This window comes from Carcharhinus amblyrhynchos, chromosome 11 (assembly GCF_965287045.1).
Source record: "Carcharhinus amblyrhynchos chromosome 11, sCarAmb.v2.hapA, whole genome shotgun sequence".
Classification (NCBI taxonomy): Eukaryota; Metazoa; Chordata; class Chondrichthyes; order Carcharhiniformes; family Carcharhinidae; genus Carcharhinus; species Carcharhinus amblyrhynchos.
The window spans coordinates 6,838,953-6,853,103 of record NC_137334.1 but is presented as its reverse complement, the minus strand read 5'-3'; the positions used below and the strand labels follow the sequence as shown (position 1 = coordinate 6,853,103).

The window sequence follows — 14,151 nt, the reverse complement described above, 5'->3', positions numbered from 1 at the left end:
ATTTCACTCTGGTGGGGTTCAGACTAGTCATCACTTTTGGGGAACTCGTGGGAGATCCCGTTGGGGTAAAAGGGGACAATCAGGGACTTGTACAGCAGAGTGTTGGTGCCCCCTGGGCATGAGCACCCTGGCACTGCCAGCCTGTTGCCCTGGCACTGCCCAAGGGGCAAAGTGTCCATGCCCAGGGGCACCTTGGCATTGACCACCAGGCATTGTGCAGTGCCAAGGGGGTGGGGCTTGCTGGGGGCAGGGACTAGTGACGATTGGAGGGGGTTGGAATTCCCGCTGCCACCCTGCATGTGGATCGATCGGGACTGGAGGGAAGCAGGCGATCGGGGCGGGCTGGTCTGCTGGGAGCGTCTGCCTCCTGTGTTGGGAGGAGGGGGTGGTTCTGCCTGGGGTTGGGGGTCTGCCTGTCGTGTGGGTGGAATCATGACAACTGGGGGCTGGAGATTGAGGTGCTCTGGGACAGGCGGAGCGTTGGGACTGGCTCGGGAATGGTCGCGGGAGCTGCGATCAGGCTGTGGGGGTGTTGGGAGGAGCAGCACTGCATGGGTCCTGGGCTGGCCAGCAAACTGCAGGCTGACAGCTCGGGGCCACTGTGCATGTGCAGAGTTTCGGAATTTGAAATGAAAAATATACTCTTAAAATATTCCCCTTTAAAAATGTAGCTTTTAGACAGTCATAGAATCCCTACAGTGCAGAAGGAGGCCAATTGGCCCATCAAGTCTGCACTGACCACAGTCTCACTTCCACAACTCCACATACTTACCCTGCTGATCCCCTAACAGTAGTGCCAATTTAGCATGACCAATCAACCTAACCTGCACATCTTCGGCCTACTTGAACTCTGCCTCAGTAGTTAAATATTTTAAATAGCAAAAAAGCTAATGTTTATGATTTAGACCTAATTCTTAGTTATAACTGCCCAGTTGCAATATTTTTATATTGTGAAAAGGCCTCACCACCCCCGAGCTTTCCCATGAATTCAGCACTTAGATTTTTTTTGGGAGAATCACACCCCCCGGTCTCTACTTTGCTTAACCAAGTATCTGTTTCATCATACTACCATGCTAATCTGCATCTTAGTCTTCAATGCAGCTAAATCCCTATCAGTTTCTTTTTTATCCAATTCTTTATTCTCATTTCATTCCAACTTCCTAACAGAAGACATTTCAAAAGGTAGCTAAAGGTTTCCCATTGTTGCACACTAGTGGTTTGATGCCAGCCAGTGGCTTGGTTGGTCCCTTCAGAGGTCAGCAGCCACTTTGGTGTAAGACTGGAGGCACATGCCACATCAGTTAAGGATGATAGCTTTCATTTCTTTCAGAACATTCTTGTTCCAGCAGGGCTTTTAATGACAATCTGACAGCTTGATGGTCACAATTAGCGTAATAAGAAGTCTCACAACACCAGGTTAAAGTCCAACAGGTTTATTTGGTAGCAAACGCCACTAGCTTTGCCCCTGACGAAGGGGCAAAGCCCCGAAAGCTAGTGGCATTTGCTACCAAATAAACCTGTTGGACTTCTTACTGTGTTTACCCCAGTCCAACGCCGGCATCTCCACCTCACAATTAACGTTAACAGCTTTTTAGTTTATTTTTAAAAAATGGAATACAATGCAGCCGTTGGGTTGATTGCCCATTCATCACCTCCCACACTCACTCCCTCCATCACCAGCAAACAGTGGCAACCATCCAGAAGCTACACTGCAGCAATTCACCAAGTCACCTTCAACAGCACCTTCCAAGCCTGTGATCTCTACCACCTAGGAGAACAAAGGTAGCAGATGCATAAGAAAATCACCATCTGTAAGATTCCCTTCCAAGCCCCATACTGTTCTGACTTGGAGATATATGAATGTTTCTTCACCTTCACTGGGTCAAAAGCTTGGAATTCTCATCTACCTGTACTATGTGTATCCACAGCACATGAACTACAGCTGTTCAAGAAGGCAGCTGACAGTCACATTCTCATTCACATTCCAGGGGGTGTCATTCACATTCTCAAAGGCAATTAGGGATGGGCAACAAGTGTTGACCTTGCCAGCAAAGGCATAACCCATGAACAAATAAAAAAAGCCAAAAACTCTTACATAGTATTTTACCAACCACTTTCTGCAAATCATGATTAAATTACAGCCATTGCATTTCTTCAACTTTCACTCTTTATTGCTTCAAAAAATTAAAATGTTGGTGAAGCCATTTAGAAAATTGTGCCGAATAGAACAAAGTTTTTATTCCTGTGCGACCAAAGTTGGATCAGCTCTTTGAACTCTGTGCAGAAGAGGGTGAAAATATCAACTTCTTGGAAAGGGTGTACCTTGGCTCTGGCATTTGCTTCATAATTAAATGCTTTTCACTCACTCTCCGATTAACTTCAGTCAGAATTGTAAGCAGGTCAAGTTCTCTGGGGAGACAAAAACAAAAGCAGAAGTATTAGTAAGCAAGCAAGCAAATGGAACTGCAGATCAACATTAGTACACCTGCAATAGACCCTGGACTGAAGGATGAAGATAAGTACAAAATGATGAATTATGAAATATGGAGCAAACAAAAATGCAGAAAATGGGTAATTTCAGTCAACCCCAAGACATGCTAGGAATTCTCAAATGAAATTGAGTCTATTGACTCAGAAGTCGTGAATGTGCTGCTGGCTTGTATCTTGAACCAATACACTACAGATCAAAAGGAAGTTGCATTTAGTTCAGCTAGATATGTACTTAATGATACTGAAGGCAATAATGGCAACAACTGTTGGTTTTGCCAGCGGCACTGACATCCTATGAACAAATTGAAAAAAACAAATAACAAAAAAAGATCAGGGTGGCACGGTGGTTAGCACTGCTGCCTGACAGCGCTAGGATCCGGGTTCGATTCTCGGCTTGGGTCACTGTCTGTGTGGAGTTTGCACATTCTCCCCACGTCTGTGTGGATTTCCTCCATGTGCTCCAGTTTCCTCCCACAGTCCAAAAGATGTGCAGGTTAGGTGCATTGGCTGTGCTAAATTCTCCCTCAGTGTACCCCAACAGGTGCTGGAATGTACAAACTAGGGGATTTTCACAGTAACTTCATTGCATACGTGAATATAAGCTTACTTGTGACCAATAAATAAACTTTAAACTTTTAACAAGTCAACGACATCAGCAAAGGAAAGAATGTAAAATCAGACTGCTTACTTGTATTCTTCCAGGCAGGCACACAGTGTTTGAATGAACCAGGATCCTTTACCTGTCCTATAGGAAACACAGTCAGAAACAGTAGACATTGCAATCAGGAAATCCCTGTCCTCAGGGATGGAATATGATATTGCATCCTGTTCAAGGTCAGGGTTGCTGAGACAGTCAGTCACTAGGCAAGCTGTTTGTGACTTCTGACCTTGACAGGCCTGAATAAAGAAGACCTTGGGCTTTTCCAACAGTGAGTGGCACTGGGTCCCTGAAAACATGTGTCTTATTTCCTTAATATAAAGAAGTCCTCCATCAGTTCCCACAACCGCACCTTTCTCACCGTGGGAGAGGATGCAACACACAAAACAATCATTGGTCGTATGATCAAACTGCTGAAATTCCTGCAGTATTTTCTTCATGTCAGGCACAGTTAAGTTATTTTTCTTGTGTGTATTAAATCCCAATCTCGTAAACACTTCTTCCAACTTATCTGCAAAGAAATAAAAGAATATATTAGTGAGCTTTTTTGAATATTGCAAGAATACCATATTTCTTCTACGAATTATAATGACATAGATGTTGGGATATAAACCACAATATCTATTTGCCGATGACACAGAAATAAGTGACATTGTAAGCAGAATCAATGGAATTATACAATTATAAAGAGATTAAGCCAACGGCCAAAACTGTAGCAAATATATGCTAGAATTTTACCACCTCGCCTGCTCCAGAATTGTGATGAGCAAGGCTTGCAGAAAGGCATTCTCCATTGGCCTCAGGTTGGATCTTATGAGCCTCGGGCGATCGAGGTCATAAAATACTGGCCATAAGGTCAACCACCTTGGACCTAAAAAGTTTAGAACAGAATACTTTCTATATGTTGAAAAGTTAGAACAGTGAAGGTGCAAAAAGGCTTTAGGATCGATATATGTGAATCATCAAGATATCATAAACAAGTACAAAAAGTAATCAAAAATTCTGATCTTTACTTCAGGAGGACTGGAATGTAAGGGGGTAAAAGTTATGCAGCATCTTAAAAATCCCTAGTTAGACCACACCTGGAATATTGTGTGCAGTTCTGGCCTTAGAGGGAGTGTATTTATAAGAATGATATTTGGACTCCAATTCCGTCATATTGTCCAGGCTCACTTACCTTACCAACCTCGCCGGTGGAGGTCCACACCAATGAGGTTTAGAGCTGGTTCCCAGCAATGGGGACCAGATATGATGGTCTTGCATGTGAGACTGGAGGCTATTGAGGCCCCCAGAAGTGCCATCCTGGCACACTGGCAGTGTCAAGGGCTGGGGCCTGAGGAAGCAGGGCCTCAGATATGGATAAATGTGAGTTATCCATTTCGGGAGCAAAAATAAGGCGGCAGATTATTTTTTGAATGGGTGTAAATTGAGAGGTGGATTCTAAGTGAGACTTTGTGCATCAGTCGCTGAAAATAAGTACGCAGATACAGCAGGCAGTAAAGAAGGCAAATGGTATGTTGGCCTTCATAACGAGAGAATTTGAGTATAGGATTAGGGATGTTTTGCTGCAGTTGTATAGGGCATTGGTGAGGTCACACCTGGAGTATTGTGTGAAGTTTTAGTGTCCTTATCTGAGAAAGGATGTCCTTGCTGTATGTAGGGAGAGTGTAGCAAAGGTTTACCAGGCTGATTCCTGGGAAGGCTGGTCTGACATATGAGGAAATACTAAGTCAGTTAGTATTGTATTCATTGGAGTTTAGAAGAATAAAAGAGGATCTCATAGAAACTTCTAAAATTCTAATCGGGTTAGACAGGGTCGATTCAGAAAGAATGTGGCCAATGGTGGGGGAGTCCAAAACTCGGGATCATAATTTGAGGATGAGGGACTGAAACAAGAAGAAATTTCTTCACCAAGAGTGTGGTGAATGTGTGAAATTCACAACCACAGAAAGTAGTTGAGGTCAAAACATTGTGTGATTTCAAGAAGGAATTAAATATATCTCTCGGGGCTAAAGGGATCAAGATATTGAATTTGATGATCAACCATGATCAAAATGAATGGCGGACAGGCCCGGAGGGCTGAATGGCCTACTCCTGCTTGTATTTTCTATGTTTCTATATTATTCTTTTTTCTTGTATTACTAATCCTATACTAACCACATGCAAGTTTTCTTTTTAAGTGTCATTTTAATGGACTCACTTGAGAAACTTGAGCTTTTGTTCTATTATCTTTATTATTTCAGGGGGTGTGTCCAGTTGTTAAACATTTCCAGTTTATCTTGGTTAGTTCTATTTTTAGAAATTAACTTCATTCCAGTATGTATCTTTATCTTTGGGTATTTTAGCTTATATTGAACCTAACGACGTTATGTTTGCTGTCTCCTTGTAGTTGCATAGCCCCATGATAACAATTGTTCCACTTCATTTCCTGGAACTACACCACTATTGCCTCTTGTTGGGCTAATAGCACATTGATCAAAATGATATGGGGTTTTGAAAGAGTAGAGAGAGTAAAAAACCATTTCCATCAATCAGAGGATCAGTAACTGGAGATCACTGATTCAAGGTATTTGACAAAAAGAAAACCATTGAATATAAGACGTAGGAGCAGAAGCCCATCGAGCCTGTTCTGCCATTCAATGAGATCAGAAAGGTGATGAAAAATGTTGTAAACAAAGCAAATTGTTGTGATCTGGAATGTACTGGCTGAAAAGGTAGTGGAGTCCAATTCAGTCGTAACCTTCAAAATGAAGCTGGGTGTATACTTGGAAACAAAAAGTTTACAAGGTTTTGGGGAAAGAACAGGGACAGCACAGAGTAACAATTGAATCGTTTTGAGGGTTTAGACTTGAATAGAATAAAATAATAACACTGGCAAAGGTATAGGATTATAAAATCCTCAAACTAATTTTATTGAATCTGATAACTGTGTCCTCATTTTATAAATACCCTCAATGAAGCTAAATCTTCCCAATCCAATTTGTGTTTTAAATTTTGAACTACAGGATACCAGGCCTCTTTCATCCAGCTCCCTGTTTTATTATGAGATCAAAGGTTTACACATTTTGTTGTCTGGACGATACCCAACAGAGCTGTATCTTTCAAGCAGTCCCCAGCCTTGTCCCTCAATCTCTTTACTTTAATCCACAGAACGCTAGTCTCTTACTTTTAGGGAAGGAAATCTACTGTCCTTACCTGGTCTGGCCTACAAATGACCACAGCCCCATAACAATGTGATTTATTCTTAACTATTGTCAAGGACAACAACTGCCAGCCTTCTCAGTGATGCCCACATTCCATGAAAGAATTTTGAAAAAAGCTTTCTTCTGGACATTTATTGCAACCCAGACAGATTTAGCTTTGAACCATCTGTTCTGGTGCTATTACGGAACATTTGAATAATATTATTCTCTCTCTTTACTATTACTCTACCCTTCATGAATATATTGTAATTAGGAATGTCAAGTTCCCAGTGTTGTTCCAGCCTAAGTGTTAAAGTTTATTTATTAGTCACAAATAGGCTTACATTCACACTGAAATTAAGTTACTGTGAAAATCCCCTCGTCGCGACACTCCAGCGCCTGTTTGAGTACACTGAGGGAGAATTTAGCATGGCTAATTCATCCAACCAGCATGTCTTTTGCACTGTGGGAGGAAGCCAGAGCACCGAGAGGAAACCCACGCAAGGAGAATGTGCAGTATCTACACAGACAGTGACCCAAGCCGGGAATTGAACCCGGGTCGCTGGCGCTGATATCCTGGAAAATTTTGCTCAAGGTGAAACTACTAAAATGACAGATGAAAATTAATTCAGAGAAGAAAGAATAAGGAGAGAATATATAAACGAATTGTACAATTGTAATGAAGGTGCAGGAACGGTGGGATCTCATGGTGTATGCATATAAATGTTTGTGGCTTTGGGCAAGCAAAAGAGTAGCAAACAGATTGAAGATAAGAACCTCAAGAGCAGAGCAAATGTCCAGGTGGCGTTGCTATGGTTACAGTATTTCCATATTGTGCAACTGTGTTCACATCGCAACATCAAAGAAAGTTAACAGCGTTTTTATAAAAGGAACATGCTCACCCAAATTCTTGTTAAAAATTTGTAACTAAACAATTACCAGTGATCTTTCTAAACCACGTTGCTTCAATAGGGACAGTGTCAGGGACCTACGTTCGATTCTGGCCTCGGGTCACTGTCGGTGTGGAGCTTGCACATTCTCCCCGTGCCTGTGTGGGTTTCCTCCAGGTGCTCCAGTTTCCTCCCACAGTCCAAAGATGTGCAGGTTGGATTGGGAGTGGCCATGCTAAATTAAACCTTAATGTCAAATGGATCTTGAGGGCAAATACATGGGGTTATGGGGATAGGACAATACTTGGGTGGGATTATTGACGGTGCAGGCTTGATGGGCCAAATGGCCACCCTCTGCAATGTAAATTCTATGATTCTATAATAGCTTCTACAAGCTGATCATTTAATACTTTAGTGACTTTACCTGCATCATATTCTGTCCCATTTCTTTCCTGGTAGGGCGTTCCAGGAAACAATTTATTGTTTAATATTAAGCAGATTCCAAGAGGTTTACTGTTCATTTTGTATACTCCAATACACTGTGGAAACAGTTAATGCAACATGAAATATATATCCAGACAAGGTGACAAATGTTATGAACAACATACTACAGAAATGAGTGGGTCAGCTTGTTGAAACGTGACCACCTTCTTCTTGAATCTCGGCTCACATCCAGATCCAACTGTTGTAATGTTTATTCTCCCTGCTACCCTAAAAAATCCAACTTCAAATGAATTTGAACTGCACAAAATTGACTCAACCAGCACTAGCTGCCAGCCTTGTTGGGAGATACTGTAACGGAGGGTTGTATGGCCAGTGATTATACTGCAATCTTGCCATCATGCTTTGTAGTAGGGTTCAAGCATATTAATGAAATTACCAATTTGTACAAAATGTAGGGAACCAAGGCAGTAAATTTGCACACAGCAATGAGATAATGACGAGCTGAACCATTAAGTACACCCAAGGCACAGGTACAGCATAGAATAAATACAGAGTAAAGCTCCTGCAATCATGTTTGTTTATCCAAACAAAAATAACGCCATTATAATCCAGAGACCCAGGCTAATGCTCTGGGAATGCCAGTTCAAATCCCACCATAGTAACTGGTGGAATTTAAACTCAGTTAATCAAACCTGGAATCGAAAGCAAGTCTTAATGATGATGATCATGAAATTACCAATGGTCATAAAAACTCATCAGGTTCACTAATGCTGCTTAGGAAAGAAATCTGCCATCTTTACCAGGTCTGGTTCACAATGGGACTCCAGATCCACAGTAGTCTTAACTGCCCTCTGAAATGCTCTTTCAAGCCACTCGGTTCAAAGGCAATTATAAATAGCAACAAATGCTGGCCTTGGATGCCCACATCCTGTGAAAGATTTTTTTAAAAAGATGGCCCTATTCATTTTCCACTAAAATTTCTATCTCCCCTTCAAACATTAGGAGGAAGATAATTGGTAATTGTTTGGTCACAGGCTTTAAACAAGAATCCCGATGAGCAAGTTCCTTGTATAAAAGCACTGCTAAATCTCATTAGTAGCAGCTCTTGGAGAAACAGTCCCAGATGACACTCCCACAGAGAACACTGACTCATACTGAAAAAGAATTTCCCAATTTAATCTCTGGACTCTGCTAAATAGCCTTTCTGTTATTTAACACATTTCACATGTGCCCTCACATGCAAGAGAAGGCAGGAAGACAAGTTGAGAAGACTGTTAAAAAAATACAGGATCTTGAGCATCATAAATAGAGAAACTGAGCATGACACAAGAAAGTCATGCTAAACCCTTATAAATCGCTAATTAGTCATTGGTTGGGGAGATTTGTGTTCAATTCTAATTGCCATACTTAAGGATTTAAAACCTTGGAAAGGGTGTAGAGGAGATTTCCTAGAACTGTAGAAGGGATGTGGGACTTTCAATTGAAGAAAATTGTGAAAGGAACTGCAATTATCTTACTGAGGCCAGTTTTCTGTCACCAATCAGCTTTTTATTTACAGTGAGTGATACCGGAACACCTCTCAACAGCTACAGAATGCTGATCGGTCCCGAGTCTATCGACTGTCAGCCTGAGTGGAGGCAGCTGGTTTTAAATCCCCTGCTGCTCCTTCCCTATTGGGCGAGCCTCCACTCACTGAATAAAGGAGCTCTCATATTCAACAAGGACCACGGAGCAATCTATTGACGATCCTCTGTGGTCATTGTGGCATCCCTTCCCCATCATGTCTGTTTATTCCCTGTACTTCTGCCACCGGGGGTTGGGTTGTTCTTTTTTGTCACTTGATGATCGGCCTGTGTGGATGAGAGCCAGAAGTGGATCAGAGGGTGTGAAGCAGATGGGAGATCTTTGCCTCCAAAGACAGCACTGTAAAGCCACCTACTCTGGCTCTTCTTGAGGTCTCCCTTTGGTAAGGGTGCTAGTCTCTTCCACTTCCTTTTCAGAATATGTGTCCACATCATCCAGGAGGGGCAGGGGTGGGATCGACTTCTATTCAAGACTTGATGTTGGCAGTGTTTGTCCCCACGGTTGGTAATTAGGCCTGCACTGGCACGGGCTCCCTGCTCCTGGTTCAGATGTTTTTTGACAATTTTGCCCTGCACTTGGACCTTACTAGACATGGGCCCTGTTTCCTCCATTATAATCCCAGGGATCCAACTGAGGCTGTCCACAAAGCTCCTCATGTGGACTTTGTGCAAAATCCCCATGTTTAGCCTAAAGATCTCCAGCCAGTTCAGTCGAATGCATTGGCAACAATCTCGCCCCATAAGGTTAGGTCATTGGTCCATCTAATAATGAGGGGAAGTCGAGTCAATCACTGCCTGTAAGTCACTAGGGTCACTGCGGAGCCCCTTATTGGCAATGGTTCCCCTTTGCAGGTGGTCACCTGACCTTTATACTTTCTAACTTCAGGAGCGCAATAGCATTTTTAATGGGTTTTACTAACAACTCCACCATTATTGGAGGCAACCTTTGTCATGGAGATGTGATTTTATTGCATTGTCCCTGTCCCTGGTTGTGGACCTTTCTGCAAGGTACAGTCTGGTACTGGTCTTGGCCCTTTCTTGAAAGCCTTTTGACTGTCTCTAACTCTTCGCCTTGATTATGGTTTTCTGTAGAACTAGCAATAATCTGCCGCCTGACATCTACACTTCCTAGGAGGAAGGAGGGAGAAGTAGTGGTATTGTGACTAGACGAGTAATCCAAAGACCCAGGTTTGTACTTTGGGATCTGAGTTCGAATCCGACCACAGCAGATGGTAAAATTTGAATTCAATAAAAATCTAGAATTAAAAGTCCAATGATAACCATTGTCGATGTCATAAAAATCCATCCGGTTCACTAGTGTCCTTTAGGAAAGGAAGTTGGTCATCCTTACCCAGTCTGGCCTACATGTGACTCCAGTGTCGCAGAGACGTGGTCAACTGTTAAATACCCTCAGAATGGGCAATTAGTGCTGGCCCAGCCAGCAATACACACATCCCATGAATGAATAAAAAAAAGTCTGAAGGATGTCTGGTGATGTGACTCCGGTTCCACAACTGCTAGGGATGCTGGGATACTTTATTGGTACCATTGTTCTCAACTGAGGGATGGATGTTGCATGAGACCCCTCCCCGCCTCAATCAGACGATATTGTCATCTGATGTTTCCAGTATTTCCTCAGCTCCAATCTCTGCATTCTCCAATGAAAGAGCTATCTCAATGGCCCTCTTTACATTCAAACTGGATTCTGTCAATAATTTCTTTTGGACTGTCACATTGTTAATTCCACAGACCAGTCTATCTCGCAGCATGTTACTCAGGAGAGGCCCAGATTCACTGTGCTCTGCCAATTTATGCAGCCTGGTCAGAAATTCGGTGGCAGATTTCCCCAGTGGTTCGTCCTGCCATGTTAAAGCTGTATCATTGGAGAATTAGGGAAGGTTTTGGGTCATAATAGCTTTTAACCAAGTCCACCAATTCATTAAATGTTTTGGAATCGGGGCATCCAGGTAGGTCTGGCTTTGTATTACACTAAAGGTCAGGACTCCGCATGCTGGCAACAGGATCACTTTCTGCTTCTTGTCCCCCTGAATACTGTGGACTGAAAAAAGTAACACATGTGCTCTGTGTGTTGAGCCCAATCTTCTATGCTTGCACTGTAGCAGCATCTTATCAGCTTAGATTATGTGCTCAGCTTCCTGGGATCTGAACTCACAAACTTATGACTTGCCATAGCTTAAGGCATAACAATTGGCAACAGCACCCTTGTGCTGGGAATAGTGAAAGTAACCAGTGGTTCCACCTTGGTCTCCGTGACTAACAAATGCAGCTGGAAAGTGTGTGCAGATGATGGGTGAGGGGATGTTTGGGGTCCGAATGCTCTCCATGGCCGAATTGGTTGCCTCATTGCTAGGGTTCATGCACGAGAGTCAAGGCACTGGAGGGAGGCACACACTTGTAGAAGGAAATGATCAAACAGGATACGCAAAACTTTCAATGCGCATTAGTTGGAGGTGAGGACCTGAAAAATCTGTCCTAACCTTTTTCCACATTAACCCACACAAGTGTTGTTTCTGTATGCAACATATGCAACTCACATTCGCACTTGGCCTAAATGATGTAGGAGCAGGTCAGCAATAGCCAAGCTACAGGATTCCCTGGTGAGCACTGGCGTGCTGTTGGAAATTCTACAGCCTAAATGTGCATAACATGGAACGTGGATAAAGTTTCTGCAGTTGGTCCATGGTTTCTGTTAGCCTGTTGTGACCTGGAATCGAATAGGAAAGATCTCAACATCCATTGGTAGCTCTATCCCTTTCACTGCACAGGGGTAAAAAGCTGGTCATCAATTCTGCCCTGACCTACTGCAGAGCTGTTTGATCCAAGTACTGGAATACCAAGTCCATTATGCAACATTGTCTTGGTTCCAATCTTTCATTGTAGGGTTTTCATTTTGACACTGATTCAGTCCCAAAAAGACCTTACTCATAGGAGCTGTACAACGATGAATAATGGCACCATTCTGCCACCCTTATTTCTGTTTTGATTTTCTCTCCTGAAAGCACGGACTATTGCCTGGATACTGTTCCAGGCCTGCTAACCTTTCGACATTACTTCACCCAATTGGTCATTTCCCATTCACCATTCCCTGCCTGAGGTTACCTGTATCAGCCTGATGACTGAAACTGACCAAGTCAGCAGAGAGCATTGATCAAACTCATGATCTGCCTGACAAGGTCATGGGGAATGGTGGGAGGTGTGCGATATCTGAGAGGACCTTACTTTCTTAGAATACACCGGAGTCCTTTGACAGAGCTCAGAAAGTTGACTTCCACACTGTTCACTGTGTCTCACCAACCTGGTTGTTGCGCTGATTTGCCTCCGAGTTTGAATTTGACTGTCCTGCAGGGGATGGAGGAAGGCCAGGTGCTGCATCCAAGGAAGCGGTTGTTGAGGTCTCTGGTAAGTGAATTCGAGAGAGGGCAAAATAGTATTCAATGTCTCACACACTCAACCTCAAAGCATTTTTTTAAAATAGTGTGGGGAGTAGGGAGAGGTATTTTGGAAACATTTGCTCAATGTTTGTGCAGTTCTTCATCTGAACACATTGCAAGAAAGTTTAAATTAGCTTGCAAGTCTGTTAATAATGCAGCAAATCAAAGTATGGTTTTTGGTCATGAACAGAGGAAAAGCATTTAAATAGTAAATAAAGTAATTTTATATGTTACGTTATTTCCTCACCCCAAAAGCATCTCAGTGACTGTCCATCTTGGAGAGCACACCATCGGTGCCTCCCTCCCAAGGAATTATTTGTGTAGTTGACATTATGCCCTAACACCACGTGAACTAAATAGGTGACAAAAGAATCACAGAATCTTTACAATGCAGAAGGAAGCCATTTGGCCCACCAAATCTGCACTAGCTCTCTAAAAGAGCACTTTACCATGTGCCACTTCCCCGTTTTTTCCTGTAACTCTGCACATTCTTTCTTTTCAGATAGCAATTCAATTCCCTTTTAAATACCTCAATTAAACCTGCGTCAGGAAATTTGTTCCAGATTCCAACCACCGTCTGGGTGAAAGATGTTTTCCTCACATCACTTTTATTCCTTTTGTCAATTATTTGGAATCTGTGCCCTCTAGTTCTTGATGCTCCCTTGAGTGCGAGGAGTCCATACCCCTCAAGGTCTGGAATATCTCTATCAAGTCCTCTCATGACCTTCTTTCTCCAAGGAAAATAATCCCCATCTCTCCAATCTATCCTCATAGTTACAGTTGTTTATCCCTGGAATTATTCTTGTGAATCTCCTCTGTATTTACAATGTTTACAATCTTTGTATCCGCTACAAATTTTGAAATCATGCCCTGAACATCATAGTCCAAATCATTAATCTATACAGTCACATCAGGAAGAGCAAGGCTCCAACATTCTATTGACGGGGAGGTGATGGCCTAATGGTATTATCACTAGACTATTAATCCAGAAACTTAGGGGACCCAGGTTTGAATCCCGCCATGGCAGATGGTGGAATTTAAATTCAACAAAAAGTATCTGAAATTAAGAATCTACTGATGACCATGAAACCATGATAATGATGTGCCTTAGAGAAGGAAATCTGCTGTCCTTACCCAGTCTGCATGTGACTCTCAACTGCCCTCCCAGGGGCAACTATGGTTGGGCAATAAATGCTGGCCAGCCAGCGATGCCCATATCCTATGGATGAATAAATAAAAGGTCTGAACCTAAATTTTGGAAAGTGAATACTGGGAAGTAGAATATTACCTTTTGTAGATCCCACACTTAATGCTTCCACACCTCTGTAGAGATTGGCCATGGGATTTACAGCTGAAAAACAGATCAACAATAAAAAGATAAATCAGTATTTTTTTCATTCACAAGGTGTGTACGTCACCAGCATTTATTGCCTATTCCTGTTTACCCATCAG

General features: G+C 42.6%; 1 protein-coding gene across 2 annotated transcripts in view; it reads right to left on the bottom strand.

Annotated features, from left to right (window-relative positions):
* Positions 1-403: 403 nt before the first annotated feature.
* The window catches only part of LOC145349890 (caspase-8-like), a 41,536-nt gene continuing 27,788 nt past the window's right edge, over positions 404-14,151 (bottom strand). For both annotated transcript variants that reach the window (XM_080198513.1, XM_080198512.1), the window contains exons 7-11: positions 13,988-14,050; positions 12,564-12,664; positions 7,645-7,759; positions 3,179-3,659; positions 404-2,409 (exon numbers count right to left, since the gene is read on the bottom strand). In XM_080198513.1, the coding sequence (XP_080054639.1) occupies positions 2,262-2,409; positions 3,179-3,659; positions 7,645-7,759; positions 12,564-12,664; positions 13,988-14,050 (908 nt within the window). In that variant the 3' untranslated portion in view covers positions 404-2,261. The remainder of the gene's footprint in view (positions 2,410-3,178; positions 3,660-7,644; positions 7,760-12,563; positions 12,665-13,987; positions 14,051-14,151) is intronic.